General features: G+C 36.3%; 3 protein-coding genes across 9 annotated transcripts in view; 2 read left to right on the forward strand and 1 right to left on the reverse strand.

Annotated features, from left to right (window-relative positions):
• The first annotated feature begins 96 nt into the window (after positions 1–96).
• LOC8263716 (regulator of nonsense transcripts 1 homolog) lies at positions 97–13140 on the forward strand. Of its 2 annotated transcripts, none has more exons than XM_048373791.1 (29): positions 97–902; positions 1632–1883; positions 1969–2139; positions 2230–2280; positions 2438–2530; positions 2681–2776; positions 2958–3008; positions 3096–3214; positions 4135–4243; positions 4626–4748; positions 4831–4902; positions 5355–5426; positions 5519–5585; positions 5901–6043; positions 6117–6188; positions 6268–6396; positions 6981–7136; positions 7699–7812; positions 7893–7991; positions 8066–8143; positions 8774–8908; positions 9692–9766; positions 9922–10039; positions 10216–10589; positions 10984–11046; positions 11135–11206; positions 11723–11854; positions 11935–12054; positions 12297–13140. In XM_048373791.1, exons 1-29 carry the CDS (start codon positions 345–347, stop codon positions 12396–12398), a joined length of 3816 nt encoding a protein of 1271 aa, XP_048229748.1. In that variant the 5' UTR covers positions 97–344; the 3' UTR covers positions 12399–13140. The 2 variants fall into 2 exon arrangements, with proteins under 2 accessions (XP_048229748.1, XP_002528794.1); XM_002528748.4 differs by having other exon boundaries at positions 99–902; positions 12270–13140.
• Positions 13141–13938: 798 nt separating this feature from the next.
• Positions 13939–14686, reverse strand: LOC125370136 (EEF1A lysine methyltransferase 3-like). Its single transcript, XM_048374651.1, is given in 2 exon segments — positions 13939–14512; positions 14515–14686. Coding segments are annotated over 2 exon segments (489 nt in total). The 3' UTR covers positions 13939–14195.
• LOC8263719 overlaps positions 14683–21076 on the forward strand; it is a 28370-nt gene continuing 21976 nt past the window's right edge. The window contains exons 1-3 of one of the 6 annotated variants that reach the window (XM_015725123.3): positions 16828–17125; positions 17478–17535; positions 18174–19202. In XM_015725123.3, coding sequence (XP_015580609.1) covers positions 18358–19202 — 845 coding nt within the window. In that variant the 5' untranslated portion in view covers positions 16828–17125; positions 17478–17535; positions 18174–18357. Of the gene's footprint in view, positions 14779–16827; positions 17126–17182; positions 17536–18173; positions 19203–21076 lie in introns of those variants that run through there. The other 5 variants (XM_015725125.3, XM_048374649.1, XM_015725122.3 and 2 more) reach the window with 5 other exon arrangements.

Raw genomic sequence — 21076 nt, forward strand, 5'->3', positions numbered from 1 at the left:
ACTTATATAAGCCTGGGGCTTAATTATATATTTCCCAATTCTTTCAGGGGCTTTTTTGTTAACCCTTTTGCCTAGTTTATACAACAGATATAAGCCTCAGCAAAAAGGGTTCCATCGAACTTCACCAAATCATCCCCGCGCGTGTAGCGCGTTTCATCACTTTATTCTCCCCCTCGACGTCTAATAACACACCCCAACCAGAGCTCTCTCTCTCTCTCTCTGACTCTTTAATTTCTTTCGCTTACCAAACCCTAACCCTAAAATTTTCTAATTCTACTTTTTAAAACCCCTGAGAGAAAACCTAATACAATCAATCAATCTATCAATTTATCTAATAATCTCCAATGGACTCTGAGCAGAGCAACCTGTACGAAACGGCGTCGCAGCCAGACACGGGAACAGACGCATACACATTTCTCGAATTCAACACACAAGGCGAATCTGACTTTGATTATCCAGAATTCCGTTCTCCCGTAGCATGGCCAACGCCGTCGGATTCTCTAGCGGCTGCGACTTCCTCTTCCTCCGCCGTGGACCCTACCGCGTCAGACCACAGAGGCGCAGCTGCGGCGGCGACATCCTCGGATCACCACTCTGCTGATTCTGCAGCAGCAGCTTCTTCACCCGTGTCGTCTTCGTCTTCATCGAAAGCGATGCGAGGCGGCAGCAATAGTCAAGGGGTGGTGGAAGGGATAGTGAGTGCAATGGGAGGGTTGAATTTCGAGGAGACGGGAGATGAGGACGGATATGAGTTTGGAAAAGGGGATTTTACAGAGCATGCTTGTCGGTATTGTGGGGTTTCCAATCCTGCTTGTGTTGTTCGATGCAATATTCCTTCTTGTAGGAAGTGGTTTTGTAATTCCAGAGGCAATACTTCTGGCTCCCATATTGTTAATCACCTGGTCAGTTTCTTTTTCCTTTTTCGTTTTTCTCTTTTATTTTTCTTTTGCTGCTTGTGTAAAATGTTAGTACTTTTCTAGAATGTCTTGTTGTGACTGGAGTGATTAGTTTGTGATTATAGTTGAATTGATGGAAGGCATCTAAGGGTGTTGTGAAAGAGGTGCTAAACCATGTAAATGCAAGATCTAGGAGTGTGTTAGGTTTTATTTTCCTATATTCACTTTATAGGGGCAAGTTGTTTTTGAATTTTTGCATTATTTGTGGGTCTTTTAGTTTCTGTATTTTTTTGGGGGCAATAATTAATGTTTACAAGTGGAAATTTTAGGGACCTTGTTTTTATAGGCTTGAAATTGCTGGCTGGCAGATTGTTGAACTATAAACAACCTTTCTCAGACTTAATGAAGGGCAGTGAATGTTCAAAACTTGAAACGTTGTGTAGACATTTAGAAGTCTAGACTAGAAATCTTGAGGTGCCTATTGATATATTATTGACATTGGGTCATAAGCGCATTGCAAATAGTGTTTAAACCTTCTTTTCCTAATACAGCAACCTATCCATGTATTAATTTCACAGTTGGGATACGGTGGCATACAATGCCAGTTTCTGTATACTGTTTAAAGTGATAAAAGTTACCATGTAGCACTATTTCTTAATCTACTCTGGCTGGATCAGTTATAATGAGGTTTTCTTTTTCTTTGGCAATAAAGTTTGTTTGGCTGGATCTTTGCAGGTTCGTGCAAAACATAAAGAAGTCTGTCTTCATAAAGACAGTCCTTTAGGAGAAACAATACTTGAATGTTACAACTGTGGATGCCGAAATGTCTTCCTTCTTGGATTTATATCAGCAAAGACAGAAAGTGTTGTTGTTCTCCTATGTAGGGAACCTTGCTTGAATGTCAATGCATTGAAGGACATGAACTGGGATTTGAGCCAGTGGTGCCCCCTTATTGATGATAGATGTTTTCTACAGTGGCTTGTTAAGGTTGGTGGCAGTATTATTTCTTGCTTAATGATCTATAGCTGCAAAATGTTCTAAATGTATTGTGTGTTACACTTGTACGTTGCAGATACCTTCTGAACAGGAGCAGCTGAGGGCACGCCAAATTAGCGCTCAGCAAATAAATAAAGTAGAAGAACTTTGGAAAACAAATCCTGATGCTACCCTAGAAGATCTTGAGAAACCTGGCATTGATGATGAGCCTCAGTCTGTAGCATTGAAGTATGAAGATGCATATCAGGTGTCTGTTCTAGTGATTATTATGAAACTCTGGACGTAACATTTAGTATATGTCTGCTTCCTTACACGATTATGATTTCTTGTGTTGCAGTATCAAAATGTTTTTGCTCCATTGATTAAGCTTGAGGCCGATTATGATAAAGTATGCATCACAACTTTGAAGCTCTTTTCTATGTATTAGCCTTTTCTTAGGGAGATATTTTTCATGATATTTTCCTAATGAGAGAAAAAGTTATTCATTTTTCTTATGTTGCTTTTTCTTCATATATGGAGCTGTTTATTATTTTAATTTCTTATAGATGATGAAAGAATCTCAAAGCAAGGACAATGTTACTATTCGATGGGATATTGGCCTTAACAAGAAGCGAATTGCTTATTTTGTTTTTCCGAAGGTGCGTTACTCTTGTTTCCTTTTTACTCATTTCCTAGATTTTTTCTGTTCCCACTGTATTATTTCCGGTTGCTGTTTACTCTTTGTTCATCACATGTTTCTAGAAGAATCCTTCATTTCATAAATGAACTAATTATTCTCGACATTCTAGGAGGACAATGAGTTGCGTCTTGTACCTGGTGATGAGTTACGGTTGCGTTATTCTGGAGATGCTGCCCATCCAGCATGGCAGTCAGTTGGGCATGTGGTATTCCCTCTCTTCTTATGTGAAAATTTATTGCTTTATCTTTTCTGAATCTGCATTATTTATACTTGATGGATATTTGTTTTATTTTTATTTTTGTGTTTTATTTTTGCTGTGTCTCTATTAGGAAACATGTTGCAAGTACCCACATGCTGAGTTCTTTTTTTTCTTCTTATTATTTCAGATCAAGTTAACTGCACAGGAGGAGGTAGCACTTGAGCTTCGTGCTAGTCAGGTACTAATCCTAGCATATGCTTGATTACTCGCATCTGGTTATTAGAAGTGAATTGATATTAGTGCTAACCATTACTGTTGTATGCAGGGAGTTCCTGTAGATATAAACCATGGCTTCAGTGTTGATTTTGTGTGGAAGAGTACAAGCTTTGATCGGATGCAAGGTGCAATGAAAACTTTTGCAGTCGATGAAACAAGTGTCAGTGGGTAGGCAGCCTACCCAACTTTATTTGCACCTATTTAAACATAATTTAATGAGAAGTAGCTTATTATCTTGTCTGCACATAGTTTAGAACAATAATAGCTGAGATGTAACCCATGCAAGCAACTCAATGTGACATGCACTAAATATTTATAAGAACATAATTTCCGGCCTTAGTTGCTATTATTCTATTTGAGATGAGACTGGAATTGCTGTTTAGAATTAAACTCACCATATTCTGCAAGCTAATGGTTGAATTTAATTTGGTTTATGTATGATATGATATTACCTGAATCTTTTCCATGTTATGTGGTAATTTAAAGTAGAAATTGACATTGGATCTGAAATTGGGTGCATTGAAAGACAGTGGGTCAGGGCAGGGCCAGTTTAGCTTTCTCCTTCCCACCTTTTAGGAAGAAAAAAATAATTTGCTGGTGGGTATCCCCCTTTTTTAGAAATATTTTTTAAAATTATCATTTGTTAATGCATGTATTATTATATGCATACTTACATTTTTGACTTGCTTTATGCATGGATTATAGTTAACATTTGATAGTTAACATTTGAAAAAGAAAGACTGGAATTAAGTAATTAATGGAATATTCTCAAAACCAAACATGGTTTTACATATTGATAGAATCAAATTTTGAGTAAAAAATATATTTTAAAAGTAGGGGAAACATCAGTTTGGAGCAGGGCTGTGATTCCATGTTGCTTTAATCTGGGGCTGATATAGCTTAATTGAGGGAGAACGGGGAAGGGGGGCTTGAGTTTCATCTCTTAGCTTGCCAAATGGCTTGTACAGTAGGTTACTGTAGCCACTTTAGTTTTTCATTTCTTCCATTGAGGTGGGAGTTCAATTTACATATTGTGAATTTGAACAAAAAATTGTTGGGGTTTCTTTACAATGCTGCTTTGCATGCAGGTACATATACCACCATCTGTTGGGCCACGAGGTTGAAAATCAAAATGTTCGTAATACACTTCCACGTCGTTTTGGTGCTCCTGGTCTCCCAGAGCTGAATGCATCTCAAGTATGCTATCTTCACTGCCCATGATGGTGCTTATTTTGTCTCAGGAGACGGAGTTAATTGAAATTTTTTATTATGCCATAATAGACTTCTTGAATGTTAATACATTTATAAGTACTGTAGTGGCATTCTCCTATTTGTTTGGCTGGTGTATGTAAACTCTCTAATCCTTTTCTACTTTCCTTGTTAACAAATGCAAAACTTCTTCTGCAATGATATGAATAATTTTGATGGACGTTTTGTCCTAATGTACAAGTCTGATACCTCTGAGACTATGTTGGAGAATTTAAATATCTGTCTCTAAAAAAATTTAAATTGCTGTCAATATATACGCCCATGTTTGAATTTCATTGCCTCAGTTATGCTTACCTTTCGCCATTAATAGGTGTTTGCTGTAAAGAGTGTTCTTCAAAGACCTATAAGCTTGATTCAAGGGCCACCTGGCACTGGAAAAACTGTCACTTCTGCTGCCATTGTTTATCACATGGCCAAGCAGGGCCAGGGACAGGTATGTTCTCTAAAATGTATTATGTAATTCATATTTTGAAACTTGATCTCCCTTCCTGATGATACACGCACTCTTTTATCAGGTTTTGGTATGTGCTCCAAGTAATGTGGCTGTAGACCAACTAGCTGAGAAGATCAGTGCTACTGGTTTAAAGGTAAAACAGCATAGATTTGGCACATGAGAAGGAAAGAGTAGTGTTTTCCTGAAGGCTTGTTGCAATGTTCTTTTGCTTCCAAGCTATAATTGTTTCCTAATAGGGTTGCTCTGATTTATTCATTGTCTTAATGCTGGCTACTTGATGAATATGAATTTCTTGTTTTCTTTTACATCATTGAGAACTTGGTATAGTTGGTAACTTGGCACTATGATCATATTTGTCTTCTTACCGAGCACCGTTTCATTTATTCCATTTTTTTCTTCCAGAAATGCAACACCAAGTATGAGTTGTTGTACATTGGAAAGATTTCTAGCTGCTCAATTTGAGCCTTATATATTTCCTAAGTTTTAAATCAGTGAAGAAAATTAGTATCATTAATTTTGTTTATAAAACATTAATGTCATTAATTTTTTTTTTTTATTTGAATTTTATATTTGTCTCCATCTAAGGTTGTTCGGCTATGTGCAAAATCAAGGGAAGCTGTAAGTTCCCCCGTTGAGCATCTAACCCTTCACTATCAGGTTTGTTAACAAGTTTCATCTTACTCTTTCTCATTGCTGTCTTGTTTTCATTGTTCTTACCATTGATGATTCACATCACTTTTCTTTTGCAGGTTAGACATCTTGACACTTCTGAAAAGAGCGAACTTCACAAGTTGCAACAATTGAAAGATGAACAAGGTGTGTTATTTTCTGTTCTCGTAGTTAAATCTTTGTGCGGCTATGATCTTGGCTTTAAGATAATTTACAAGTTGTTAACAGGCTGATGTTTGATTTGGTTCCTCTTTGACTATGGATGATATTGATAAATATTAATTCTTGATAGTTGACGATTTGGCTCCTGGCTTTGTTGATATTATGCACCGATCTTTTAGACATCTTTCATTTATTCTGGTTGGAAATGCGAGTTTAAATCAAAAGTTTCAAGCGAGTGTATTGTTCTAATGGTTTTCTTTTGCTCCATCTTTCTTCTCTCTATTCTTTCTACACTAACAGGGGAACTGTCCAGCAGTGATGAGAAAAAATACAAAGCACTGAAGCGAGCAACAGAGAGGGAGATTTCACAAAGTGCCGATGTCATTTGTTGCACCTGTGTTGGTGCTGGAGATCCCCGTCTAGCAAATTTTAGGTTCCGCCAGGTTGAAATGCGTTTTTTGTGAACCTTTTGACTATTTGAGCATTCAGAAACTTACACCTTGTACCCTGTTTTAGGTGCTCATTGATGAGTCTACGCAGGCAACAGAGCCTGAGTGCCTTATTCCTTTAGTTCTTGGGGCAAAGCAGGTAATTTAGATCAAACTCGAACTTGCTAGCATGCATTACCATAACATGCTCTTTCTCTTAATGAATGTTCTCTATTTAGGTCATTCTTGTTGGAGACCATTGCCAGCTTGGTCCGGTCATTATGTGCAAGAAAGCAGCTCGTGCTGGGCTGGCTCAGTCCCTTTTTGAACGTCTTGTTTTACTTGGTGTTAAACCAATTAGGTTGCAGGTATTGATTACGTCTCGTCATCTATATCTATTAATGTCCTTGCACTTGTGCATTTCTGTCTACAGATGTAACATCCTGAGACTTTTATGGTTGTTTCTAGTTTGTATATATATTGTTGGAGAAAATACATTTGAACTACAAGTGAGACTTTTTTGTATGACAATTCAGTTTAGATAGTGAAGGAAATGTTAAAATCAGTGAAAATTCTGATCTAGATGCTAATACAAATGTTGAAGTTGATAAAAATTTCAATTTAGCTGCAGATGCATAAACCAGATGTTATGATGCAAAAGTTAATAGTATTTGAGATGAAGGTGGTGGTTTTTTTTTTAAATACTGGTGATAGTTAACCCAAAGGATATATGTGATATCCTGTGTGTTAGTGGTCATGTTTCTAACTAAATTTTCTGTCAGTGATATGCCCACATATTTAACAATTGTGCCAATTGTCTCCTTTCTCTTCATTTATGTGGCAAAGAAACTTCAAGGATGGAGAACTTTCATAGTTTTCATTAGCCAAGTTTGTTAAAATTGTTTGTTGAAGAATGCTGCAATTCTGACATGTTATGCTCTCTTAATTTCAGGTTCAATACCGTATGCATCCATCCCTTTCAGAATTTCCATCTAACAGCTTTTATGAAGGTACGCTTCAAAATGGTGTGACTGTCAATGAGAGGCAATCATCAGGAATCGATTTTCCTTGGCCTGTGCCTAATCGTCCTATGTTCTTCTATGTCCAGGTATAGTAGCTGCATATCATCTTTTTTATGTTACAGCTGACGTAAACTTTTGGAGTGAGAAACCAATTGTACTAACTGCAAGTGTATTAAGCTTGGCCGGCTTTTTTCTTGCGGATGATAACACATTTGTTTGTGCCCACAAAGTGAATGTTTTTCAGATCTAGTCGATGGCTTATTAGTTCAGGTGCCTCAAGCCTAAGTGCTTGAGAATAGTTGGATCAAATTCTTAGGTCTGCAGCTGTCTTATAGATAAGAGGCTTATTTTCTTTGCTGAATTTGGGTCATTGGGTGTTTTGGGGATTGGGGAGGAGAGCTACCTGCCATTCTGTAGACCATGGCCTATGGGCCTCCCAATGGATCAAGGAAAAGGTTTATGAGTTTTTAGTGATTTAATGTTAGAAAGAAACTATTCTGATAATATTATATTCTGAAATACATGAATGGCCTTTAACAATGTATGAGTAATTGCTTTTGTTCTGATACCAGTTAAGCTTTCTTTTTCTTCTATCCTTCTCTTATATTTTCAAAGAATGTATATTCTAACTTGATGGCTCCTCTTTAGATGGGACAAGAGGAAATAAGTGCCAGTGGAACATCTTATCTAAATCGTACTGAGGCAGCAAACGTTGAAAAAATTGTAACTACTTTCTTGAGAAGTGGTGTGGTCCCTAGCCAGGTATTTCTTTTCTTCAGTTCAATTATTAGTGCAGTTCTATTTTATGTTCTATATAATTGACCATGTTAAACATTTAACAGATTGGTGTGATTACACCATATGAGGGGCAGAGAGCGTATATTGTGAACTATATGTCAAGAAATGGTGCTCTTAGACAGCAATTGTACAAAGAAATTGAGGTGATGTTAGATTTTCAGATCTGGATTCTATTTGAGCTTTAGTTGCAATTGTTTTATGGTTTTTGTTTGTACAGGTCGCAAGTGTTGATTCATTTCAAGGAAGGGAAAAAGACTACATTATTTTGTCCTGTGTTAGGAGTAATGAACATCAGGTGTGTTTTCCGTAACTGTTGTTTAAAAGAACTTGTAAAACCGAAAATTTAAACAAGTTATGTTTGGTTTCAGCACCAAGTCTGAATGTTTAAGCTCAACCCAGAGCCTGAGTTTTGAAAACATTTATTGGTAGTCTTGCATTTATTCTCCGTGTGAGAATGTATTGCCATATTGCAAGCTTGTTCAATTATCATTACATGACACCTGTGCATGTGGAAATAGTCTATTAATATTAAGGGAAGAAAGTCATATATGTTGGACTTATATCATGATTAAATATATTTCTGATTGTCAAGAGCTAGAATAGACATTTTGTTTTTTGATGGTCAACTCTGAAGTCCTTGTTAGACTTGCATATGCCAAATTTTGAAATGTTGATAATTTAAATATTCTTTTGCTATCATTGGCGATGTTGGCATTTATCTTCTAGTATTTATGCAATTATGACTTCTTGCATCCATTAGAACCTCCTGCACGATGCTTTTTGATATGTTCTTCAGTCATGTATACTGTTTCTGTTATCTGTGGAAGTGCCAAGTTGTTGGAGTTATGCTTTTGTTCACTTACTTGCTTATAAGAGTCTCTTATGAAATACATTGTTGCTGGATTGCTGGACTTGTTCTTTTCAGGGTATTGGATTTCTTAATGATCCACGGAGGCTGAATGTTGCTCTAACACGTGCTAGATATGGAATTGTCATTTTGGGAAATCCTAAAGTTCTGAGCAAACAACCTTTGTGGAACAGCCTACTTACACACTACAAGGTATATCTCTATTGTCAGCTGCATTTGGTCTTTTTAAGATATTTGCAGTTTCTTTTATCCAAGATAGTTGAACGTATCACGGGATTGATTCCATCATTATGGTTTACTTTGTCAGATAAAAATCACTAAATCTCAATTCATATTGAGATGAAGTAATTTCAACTATATTTTAATGCAAATTCTGTTAAATCTGGGATATGATAGTTAAATAACTTACTTTAACCTAGTTTTAAAATTGTGCATAAGAATGATGGGACCTAGGAAGGCTGAGGAAAGAGTTCCTTTTTGGAGAGTGAGTTTATTCACTGAATGATGGGACAAAAGTTTTTGAGAGGTGCAAAGAGGTGTTTGTAGTGACAATAGAGTTATTGGTCGCCATTGATGTGATGTCCTTGGCATCATCTCAGGTGAAAGGATGCAAAGGTTCTACAATTCCAAAAGGAAGATCATGTGGGCCCAAGTCCTGTTGGTGAACCCCACTTTAAGCTCCCAAGCTAAACCTATATTTCTTTTTTTAAAAGAAAACCTTTGATTAACCTACTGGTACCCAATCTACAAGTAATTTTACTTATGTTAAGCCTAATATGAGCTTTCTATTCGAATCAGGTTCTGCATAATGTTGGAAGTTAATCATGGAACTTCTTGTTATGAGATGATTTACAGCACTAAGAAGTTGTCTTTAGAAGTGTTTACGAAACATTTACCGTTATCATTTGTTATTTCTGGTGTTTGCTACCTTGCATATTAAATAAATCTGCTCATTTCCATAAAATGTTTCATCAGGAGCACGAGTGCTTGGTTGAAGGACCTTTAAATAACTTGAAGCAAAGTATGGTTCAATTTCAAAAGCCCAAGAAGGTATGGTGTTTAAAGAAAAATAGTAGTTGTTGACCTGTGATAATTCTAATTTATTCATTTTGCTACTCTTGTTTTTTATTTATTTTCTGGTTCTCAACTATAACATTCTTGAGTACAGATGTGAATTAATTGGGGTTGGCAATATGATTTCACAGATCTATAACGATAGGAGACTCTTCTTTGGTGGTGGCCCTGGAATTGTCTCTAATGACAATTTTGGTTCTGGTGCATCATCCAGCCCAAACTCTGATAGAAGAAGCTCTCGTGGCAGGGGTATGCTTATTAGATATGGCAGACGTTTCAGAAGTCTATTGAGTCTCATGATTACTGTTGACTAAAATTACAGCAGGATTTATTCACTAATGCAATGTTGATATGTTGTTTTGACACTGGTGTAGTCTTGATTTATATTATTAAATGAGCCAACATCCACTCTATCCCATGTACAGGTTCGTATATGCCACCTGGGCCACCCAATGGTACCCATAAGCCCAGTGTCCACCCTACTGGCTTCCCAATGCCTCGGGTTCCTGTTCCTCCATTTCATGGTGGTCCACCTTCCCAACCATATGCTATTCCAACTCGTGGGGCTGTGCACGGGCCTGTTGGAGCTGTTCCTCATGTTCCTTCACCAGGAAGTCGGGGTTTTGGTGCAGGGCGGGGGAATGCTGGTGCTCCTATTGGCAGTCATCTTTCCCACCAGCAAAGCACACAGCAAACTATTGGAAATATGGGATCCACATTCAACTTTCCTGCTCTGGAGAATCCAAACAGCCAGCCATCTGTGGGTGGTCCATTATCTCAGCCGGGATACGTGAATAATGTATGTAATATCATTTCATTTTAATTAGTCTAATTCTGCTTTATATTGGCCAATCCTTTTTCTTTTACGATGATCAAAATAACCCCAACGAATTGCCGTATGTAAGTTTTGGGTGTTGTGAGATCTTTCTTTTTAATTGATTAAAAGCTGTTAAATATATGATACAAAATATGATAAATACATGTGTAGTATTCATGCTAAATTAGTCCAGTACTGGATACTTTATATCAGAAATAAATCCAATGCTCTCTTTTTCCAACTCTCTCTCTCTCTTGTGCACTCGCTCTAATTTCTTTTTCTCTTTCATTTTAAACTTTGGCACCGTTATGTGCTGAGGGTAGATGCCTGTGTAGTTTTATTGCCAACTGATTGTGCCTCCTGGTTGTTTATGTAGATGCCAGTCCAAGGTCCAAGTCAATCATTTCGTGATGGATTTTCTGTGGGAGGCATGTCTCAGGTATGTTTCTTATCTTCATGCACAAGAAGTTGATTCTGTGGATGCTATTGTTGGTATTAATTTCTGAGCTTTATTGCCATTAAATCAGGACTTCCTGGGTGATGATTTCAAAAGCCAGGGATCTCATGTTCCTTATAATGTTGCTGACTTCTCCACTCAGGTATGACAACAAAATACAGCATAATGCAATACAGTGCAAATGGCCAGATTAAATTTATGCATCATAAACATAAGTCTATTGGCAAACTTTTAGGTCTTGTTAGCTCTTCTATTGGAGTTATGATGGTATTTTAATCATACGCATTCTGCTGATATATAACTAGTAGCATTATATCATTTGGGCAACCTGTCTAATGCATTAGCCTCTATGTTGGTTTGGAAAAATTTATACTTGTGATTGGAGAATTTTTTACTTATTTTGGATATTTCATTCTTTTATGAACCTTAGGCTTGTTATCATATGCTGAATCCATAGGATCAGTATGGGTATGAATCTATGTTGGTTGATTGGGAAGTAAATGAGCCCAAATAGAGGGCTTTCAGCATTTTGGAATTGAACAAAGAAAATTGGCTGGATGAGGGAATTTGTGTGCCATTATGTGCTTTTTGTATTCCAAGCTTGCTGTAATTGATAGAGATTTGCTAAGGTCTCTAACATGAAGAAACTGCGTTGCAGGCATCACAAAGTGGATATGCTGTTGACTATGTTACACAAGGAGTGCAGGGTGGGTTCCCCGGCAACTTTATGAATCAGAATTCTCAAGCTGGATTTTCTCGTTTTGGTTCTGGAAATGATTTCATGTCTCAGGTATGCTCATCGAAGACACCATTAGTTTTGTTATGTCTTCAGTGCTGTTTATCTGTCCTCAACATGTATTATTTTTGTAGGATTACATGACTCATGGATCACAGGGGCTGTTCACTCAGATTGGCTTCAATGATGCCTCGCAGGATGATGTGTCACAGAACCACTTTGGCATAGCCAATCCAAACCCTCTTCAGTCTCAGGTTTTTATTATACCACTGTAGCTCTCGGAGGAAAAAAAGTAATGGAAAAAATTGTGAACATAGCAAAAATGTAGAAACATTTGGCTTAGGGTATATATGCATTGCGTGCAGCATAATGTTTAATTTGACGGTTTTGTCAAATTTTCATGCTTGTCATTAGTTTGATAGGTGGTTTCCCTAGTCCATTATTTTAAAACTGGTGAATTCATATGCAGGGTTTGATGAACTCTCTTTATTCTCAGCCCTTTGCCCACTACAACACACAGCCTCTAAATATGCAGTCTACACAGCAGCCTCAGCAGGGTCAAGGCTCCCAGAACCAGAAAATCCACTACAATGGTTGAGGGGCCATGGAAGTTTTTTGGCTGTGTTGGGTTATGATCTTTGCATTCAGCATCTTGGTTTCTGCTGTCATGTGTGCCCAGATTTATCTGCCAAAAGTGCGGACAAAGTTTGCCATCTTTTTAAGGTCGATTTATACTCTTCATAATCTAAAGAAGACCTTGGATGATGAGAATAAAGATGACAAGTTTGCAGTGGCTACGGTAAGGGGTCCATGAGCAGACGGAGGCAGCACATCCAAGTCTGAGAAAGAAACAGATAACCCCAATTGCCTGCTTAAAGTTATGTTTTGAAATGGTAATATTGTCCCAAAGGAGAGCATTACATGACTTGGTTCTGCCGAAAGGGTTCGGACTTGAAGATATGGGAATTATAGTATTTGATTCACAGGGAAACCCCGTTTGATTTACACACAAGCAACTACCAGAGAATCTGTACTGCATGACAGGGAAAGTCCACCTAACCCTTTCAGCTCCTCCTGACATGTAATTATACTCTTTTATAATTGGTTAGATGATGAAGATTTCTTAGGGATGTTCAACTGTGCAATCACTGATATGTTACAGTTAGATGGAGTTGGTGTAAGTGTGGAATTGGTTTTCATGCAAGTTGGGTTCCTATTTAAATGATTAGTCAGTCCCATTGTTTTATTGGGACTTTTGAGGTCAAGAATTGTACTATTGAGAGCCCGAGTATGTATATTATAATATGATATGATGGTGGTGATGGATTGAGCTCTTTATAGTTCTACTGTTGCATAACTTTCAGGTGTGAAGTGTTTAAAATTGCTACTTCTGAGACTAAAGTGTAGGCCAAGTTGATTATACTTGGCCTTGAAAGTGATCGACATGGGATGTTTACTTGAACCTAACTTTTGGTCTTTCCTGACCTGACCTTGTGCATGTGTACAAGTTAAAGTCCCTTCCCAGGTTGTTGTACTGTCAGTTTCTTTCTTCAGATGAAGTCAAATGGAAATCCTCTTCCTGAGTTTGTCACGCTCAAACCTTTGCATAATTAAGATGCCAATTTGGCCATTAAATTTGGAGTCAATTCCAAATAAACGGCTAGTTCAGTTTATTTTCTCACCCCGAAAAATGGGTGTTCCACAATCACTTTTGAACAAACAGCTGAATGTCGGTTTGCTCCTTGAATTTAGAGCAATAGACAATTAGCCTAGTTTATTAGTTATTTTCTTTTGATTAAGCAAAATGGATAGCTCTTATAGAATAGTCTTTAGATTTTGATTCTGTTAAATATTACCTTCTTTTATTAGTTTTTTGGAGTTAGTGGATTAAAAATATTTTAAGTTCGTTATCAAGCATTAAACTCAACTCAACTTAAGATAATTTCATGTAATTACATTTAATTTTACATAATTTAATTATAATGTTTAGCAACAAATAATTAAAAATACTTTTTAATTAATTTTTTATCTTATTAGAATAAAATATTGAAATTTAAAATAAATAAAAAAACATTTGTACCGCCACATTTTTAAAAGTTTAAGCTATTTTATTTTTAAGAATTACTATGAATTCATGATTGCTTTTCAAAACAATTTGTTATATATTTAAACAATTGGATTTATTAGTTTATCACTCAACTATTTCTCCAGAGTTTTCCAAAACTCCCTCCATATACATTTACGATTCAACTATATTATTATTAAATCAAAATATGTTCATCTTCTACGTTGCAATTCTCCGCCACCAGTTGAATCAAACAATACACCGCAAACACAGCTTCTCCTTCTCCACTTTCTCCTTCCATTTCCGATCCACCCATCATCCCCAACTCGTTCAAACACTCACTTGTCCAAGCCCTAACCTCACTCGCTGCCAACACTCTCCTCTCCTCTCCTCCCCACACACCCTCTTCAACGTTTCCCCTAATGCCTCCATTTGCTCTCTATCGTAGTGCACATCACTCATCAACACGACGTCGAACTGACCGTTTCCTTTTTCGCTTAATCCCCAAACTAGCTCTCTCACTTCCACCCGATCACCTAACCCGTTCTCTTCCACGTTCTTCATCAAGCCAAGAAGGACCGAAAAGACGTCGGTTAATGGAACTCGGCTAGGGCCGAGCTTGGCTGATGTTATGCCAGGAAGGCTAGTCCGGCTCCAAGCTCGAGGACTGACTTGCGTTGAAAATCTATGTTAGAAGTTGCGATCGCTGAGTCCCAGAGCCATGAACCGGTATATGCAGAGCCCGTGGTTGAGTCGCAGAGGCTGTCGTGTTCGTGGATTGTTATGTCTAGGCCGGCGACTTGGAATTGCCGTACGCCCATATATTCATGTAATATGACTTGGGGCTTCTCTTTCTCTCCGGGCAATGAGGTGCAGTGTTTTTGGTCTTTTCGGCTTCGGGGAAATACTTCGGGTACGTTTCATTGGCTTTTATACATATATTAAAAGAAATTAACAAATAACAATTTATTATTTTAAAATAGTAATAATGCATTAATTATATTCGTTATAATATTAAAAAAGATATTTATTAACTTTCACGTCTTTTTCTTTATATATTCATATATTCTTATTACATCGGATGACACAAGGAAATAAATATATAATATTTAAAAAATATGTAAATAATTGAGAATAAACAACATTTGATTTTGGTACACCATTCAATGTTTGATTTGGTCAAAGTTTTGGTGGTATTAAACAGTGTAAAATAAATTGGAAAGAAAAAGAATAAAATTGAGATGTTCCATATGTCTGTATGCATGACTGCTTATTGTTGCTATTATCTTAAAAACTATTAAAAATCAGTTGAACTGATCTCAGCTCTTTTCTCAATGCATTCTCTACTGACAGCCCTTTTTCTTAACCTTAGAGTAGACTTCTTTATATTTTTCTATAAATATATAATGTATTATTCTTAGCAGTTGTGTTTTAATTATGAATGATTAATTAAATCTATTTTATTATGTCATCATATTAATTTTTAATATGCAATAAAATTAAGATGTGTGATTTCTTCCATTAGCGAAGATAGAGATATCACACTTGTACGTGGCATCTTAATATTAAATAAGAAGATCCAAAGGCCCATGCAGTAAACCAAAATATAAGCAACCATTTTTTTGCTGCCCTGGTCAAAAGCTGATAAAATATAATTGGTTACTATTTCTAATTATTTTGAAATATAAATTTTCTACGGTTAAAAAGTAAAACTTTTATGTTTCTTTTCTTAAAACAAGTTCAAAATCGACATGGACTTTTTTAGCCTACAATAGACTCGGCTCTTCGCCCTACAAAGATTGGAAAAATACGAACTGGTCCTTGCACAAACCTATGTGTTTGTTTTTCTCTATAAAATACATGGACACCCAAGACCAACAAACCCTATTCCACATCTCTTGCTGCATTAAATCTCTAAACGACTATTGAATCCAAACAACATATATAAAAAATACAAAATCGGACTGATAAAGAATGTCCGATGCATCATCACTAGCCCAATCAAATGTCTGTAGTTTGATATTTAAGAGCTGAATCATATATAAAAATTTTAAATCTTTTTAGTTTTTTCATAATTTAAGCAATTGAATACAATTTTAACAAAATTAGAATTTTCATTAAAATTAAAAAGATATGGCAATGAAATCTACTATTTCTTTTAAGATGACATTGCACATTAAGCCATTTGATTACGACTGAGATTTCAATGTAGCTAAAATTGCATTTACTGATTTAAGTTTAGGAGGGTATTAACTATGCAAAATTCATACTCATCATTAAGAAAAGAAAATAAAAAATAACTTCATTTTTGTTTTATTATTATACAATTTATTTTCTCTGTTCCACTAAATCCATTTCTTAAATTTCTATAAATGTAACCTATCTTAAAAATGTAATAATATATAGATCTATTTTTATATCAATTAATTTAATGAATATATTTATCAAATGTTCAAAAGAGCTGGTTCAATATTAAGAAACATAAATCCTTTTAACACTCAAATATTAATTTATTTAGAAAATACTCATAATAAAATACTTTTAACTTTAATTAATTCTTTAACTTGCATAGTCTGACTGTGTTAAGTCTAAATTGATTGAAAGTTAAAAATGATTTTTAAAATTTAGAAACTTAAGAAATATACAGGTACCAAAATATAAAACTTAAACAGATGAGATAGTATTCACGTAATCTTTCCATAACAAGTCAAAGTTATTACAAACTTTTTTATTTTTATAAAAACTTGTCTTCAGTGCTGTGGACACATCTAGGTGACCAGCTGTAACTGCAAACATAAGCATAATGGCAACTCCGTAATTCAAGGCAAACGTTATGGGCAATTCCTAGTCAGGATCCCGCTCGTTACCGAAATAAAAAAAACACGTGGAAATCTTTGGAGTCCAGCAACGCAAAAACGTAGCTTGTTGGACTGGTAAAAAGACTTTCTCTTCTCTTCTCTACTCCAACTGTGTAAGCCGCAGACACACTGTCTCAAAATTGTATTATTAATGCTAAATAATTACCCAAATAAAATAAACAACAAAAGAAAGCGAAAGAAAGCAAAGAGACAAAGGAGAAAGTAGAAACGGTTTTTCCTCTTAAAAAAGAGAAAGGAAAAGAAAAGAGAAAAGGCGAAGCTTCATTGTTTAGATTCACTATCATTTCTACTCATTTTCTCTCTCCAAACAGTACTTTCCTCTCTTTGTCTATCAATTTATCCGACTTTCAGTTCGCTTTTTTTTTTTGTGAGGTGCTGTGTGTAAGTATTTTTTAGCTGATTGTTAATTTTGATGTCTCGGTTTTTGATTTTTTGGAAATGTGAATTTGGGACGAAATCGGTTGCCTTTTAAAAAAAAAAAATGTGTATCAGTAGAAATCGTGTTTGTTTCACAATGCTCTGTTTTGAGCTCAGTAAGAAGTGTATATATGTATGTCTCTGTGTGTGTATTTGTTGTTTGTATGTGTTTGTATTTATGTATTTGTATGAAACGGTGCAGTAGTTGATTTGCGAGATCTTTGTAGATTTTGCATGTTTGATGAAGTGCAGTGAAGTGAAGTGAATTTATGCAATGCTGTGTCTATATAGTACTGATCATACATATAATACACAGGGGGCGTTGATTAATAATTATTGAATTGTGGTTGCTGTTGTGAGAATAGTGACAAAAGGTGAGAAATTGCCGTGGGATTAGTTTTTTTTTTTTTTTTTTTTTTTAATTTGAGCAAGTTATTTGCATTGCGATGTACGGATGAAATGTAATGTTGTAGAACGTTTACATAACTGACTGTAATATTTGAATTCTGTTTTTATAAGTGCAAACGTATGTGATTGAACTGGTATACTGAAATTGATCAAGATTTACTTATTGCATGTGCATCGTAGCTGTCTACATAGGATTTTGTTAAACAATGGACTTGACACATAGATTATGAAAGATGGAAGAGTGGACAGGAAATTAATGTGTTAAAGCTGTATATCAACAAGGTGTTATTTTGCTGGCATAACAATACTGATGGATAAGATCTGTAGTTCCTGTTTCATAAGAATGCTGAATTGCTTAAATGCCGGCAAAACTTTCTTGCAATGCTGTGACAGATGTTACTTATGTTGGGACTTTTTACTCCATCTCACATAATCTTTCTTTCTAATATCATCAGCAATTTATTGAGTTCGTTTTAGTTTCAGACTTCAATTTGCTAAGTTTGAAATTACATTCTGTAGACTTGTCTGTGTATCAATTATTTTTCTCTTGATCTTTCATTTTAACAAGTTCAGTTTAAGTTTAAACTGTTGGCATTATTAACAGGTTATTATTCACAAGACATAGGCTATAGGCTCGGCTCTGCTGAAACAAACTCATAATTCTGGACAGCCGGGGGCATTAATGACTGTGCTAGACCTGTATGACCATAGAGAATCACTTGGGGCCTTGGAACCTAAGATCTATGTATAGGTGACAAGTCCCTGTACTCAGGTTATTGTGGGTGGTAATGTGTCCTTTCTTAGTGCAAGGGTGCCTTTGCTGGTGCATTCTTTTGGGACAATTCTGTACATCCACTCTTTCTCTTGGTTCACAGCTGTATCGAGGTGGGAGTATTTGGTCTCTAAATTGGCTACATAATTCTGGATCAGGTTTAAGTAATGATTCTAGAAGTGGCATGTTCAACTATGCCGAACCAATGGAATTTTCATTCCCATCAAAAAGTTATGTTTCTTGCGAGGACCTAGAAGGAGTTGGGTCATTTAATACCACTTGCTTGCTCAAGTCAAACCTGCATTTGAATTCTGATATTTACATATATGGTACAGGAAACCTGAAAATACTGTCCCATGTTTCAATTGCGTGCCCTATAGAAGGCTGTATGATTACACTCAATATGACTGGCAATGTCAACATTGGTCAATATGCATCTATTGTTGCTGGTTCGGTTGTTTTTGCTGCTGCCAACCTGACGATGGAGCATTTCTCTTCTATAAATACCACTGCCTTAGGGGGGGCACCACCTCCTCAAACTAGCGGTACACCAGTTGGGTATGATGGAGCTGGTGGAGGTCATGGTGGCCGAGGTGCTTCCTGTCTAACAAAGAATAAGACAAATAATTGGGGAGGTGATGTTTATGCTTGGTCAACTTTGGCTAAGCCATGGAGCTATGGAAGTAAGGGTGGAGGCACATCTCCTGAGCATAAGTTAGGAGGAAATGGCGGAGGACGTGTTAAGCTTCAAGTGAAGGAGATACTATACTTGAATGGATCTATCACTGCAGAAGGCGGGGAAGGCGGACTGAATGGAGGAGGTGGTTCTGGTGGAAGTATCTTTGTGCATGCTGTAAAGCTGTGAGTACATACTACTTGAATGGACAAATTATATGTGTTACAACTATTTTATATTAATTAGGAGTGTACAACTCTACATAATAGAAGAATAATTAGGGATTTGCTTAGGAATTAGTATTTGATTTGAATTCCTATATTAGAGATATAACTTGTATATATAGGTGTAACAATCGTTGATGAATATACGGAGAGAATTACTTTTTACATTGAATATCTAAGGTTAGTTCACATGGTATCAGAGGAATTCAAAATATTTGTAGACACTACACCTTACAAGACTTATGCTCACTACACTCTTGATCAGAAATTCAACAACTCCTCACAAGTTATACAACTCTAAAGACGAAACTAAAAACTTTCAACTACGAAGTGAGGGGTGACGTAGATGAGCACACAAATTAGCCTAGAAATCAAATTGGGAATTTAGGGATTTTTCTTGGTTTAGCAGTAGGGTGTTTGTTGTTTTGGTCTTGTCTACCAAAGGTCAGTCTGTTTCACCGCCTGCAACAAAAGGAGCGCCACCTTCCGATCGACATTTTTGGAGATTCCGGTCACCTGAGTCCAAGCGCGTGAGCCACACATGCCGCCACAAGTTTTCGGAATGTGGAGGCGCGTGAGAGCGCGTCTGTCACTGTAATTTGGTCATTTTTGCATCTATCTGCTCCTCTCAACTTCCACGACACATTACTCTACCTGTTTGGATCAGCATCTATTCGGTGTGGGATCTATTTTGGGACAGGTTTGATTTCTCAAAACAAATTGCGGCTGTCTTGTGGTTTTTTATTCTATTATTAGGTTGATTTTTTAATATGGAGGAGAAAAAGTCAGTTGTTGTGTCTAATTTCGTTCTTGTGATGTCTAAAATCATAGAACATAAACTTAATATATCTAATTATTTATATTGGAGTGAATCTGTTCGGCTTAATTGGTGGAGTATTTCTATGGATAATCACTTAACTGATGACTCACCTAATGTTGATTCAAAAGCCTCATGGTTGCAAGATGATGCTCGTTTAATTTTGCAAATATGTAATTCTATTGATAGTGAGGTGGTTGGGCTAATTAATCATTGTGAATTTGTGAAAGAACTGATAAATTATTTGGAGTTTGTATAATCTGGCAAAGGAAATATCAAATGCACTTATGAGGTATATCAAGCCTTTTATCACACAGAAAAAGGTGATAGAATTCTCACTGACTATTTTATGGATTTTAAGAAGACTCACAAGAAACTTAATATGTTACTTCCATTTAGTAGTGATGTGAGAGTTCAACATGCTCAGAGAGAAAAGATGGCAGTTATGAGCTTCTTAGCTAGCCTTCCTTCTGAGTTTAAGGGTGCCAAATCTCAAACTTGTCTAGCCTTGAGATATCTTCGTTGGAAGAAATTTTCAGTAGGGTACTTTGCATAGAAAATTTAGCACCCGTTCAATCTAATAATGCTCTTGTGAGCCGCACCTCTGAATCTGGGAGACAACAATATAAGAAAGGGGGAGACTCTGGTGATTCTGGTACTCAAGGACAGGATTCTGGAAGTGTTGTCTATTACTATTGTCATGAACCAGGACATGTTAAAAAGGATTGTAGAAGGTTGCAGCGCAAGAATCAGCCAAACCAGTCAAACTAGTCAGCACATGTTGCATCTACTAATGATGCTTCTGAGTCTATTCTAGTATCTGTGGATGAGTATGCCAAGTTTCACAATACCAGAAATCTCTCAAGTCTTCATCTATTTTTATTACTGCTACCGCTGATTCAGGTAAAATAAACACATGTCTTGTTTCCTCATTTTCTAAATGGGTCATTGATTCTGGTGCCATAGATCACATGACAAGTAACTCTAATCTATTTTCTTTCTTTAAATCACATACTCC

Source organism: Ricinus communis, chromosome 5, assembly GCF_019578655.1.
Source record: "Ricinus communis isolate WT05 ecotype wild-type chromosome 5, ASM1957865v1, whole genome shotgun sequence".
NCBI lineage: Eukaryota > Viridiplantae > Streptophyta > Magnoliopsida > Malpighiales > Euphorbiaceae > Ricinus > Ricinus communis.

Bases quoted from the DNA above. Each gene is read 5' to 3' on its own strand.
- LOC8263716 (XM_002528748.4), top strand. From the start codon at position 345: ATGGACTCTGAGCAGAGCAACCTGTACGAAACGGCGTCGCAGCCAGAC. The intron at 6,044-6,116 runs GTTGAAATGCGT...ACCCTGTTTTAG, and splicing joins CAAATTTTAGGTTCCGCCAG to GTGCTCATTGATGAGTCTAC. The intron at 8,144-8,773 runs GTGTGTTTTCCG...TGTTCTTTTCAG, and splicing joins TTAGGAGTAATGAACATCAG to GGTATTGGATTTCTTAATGA.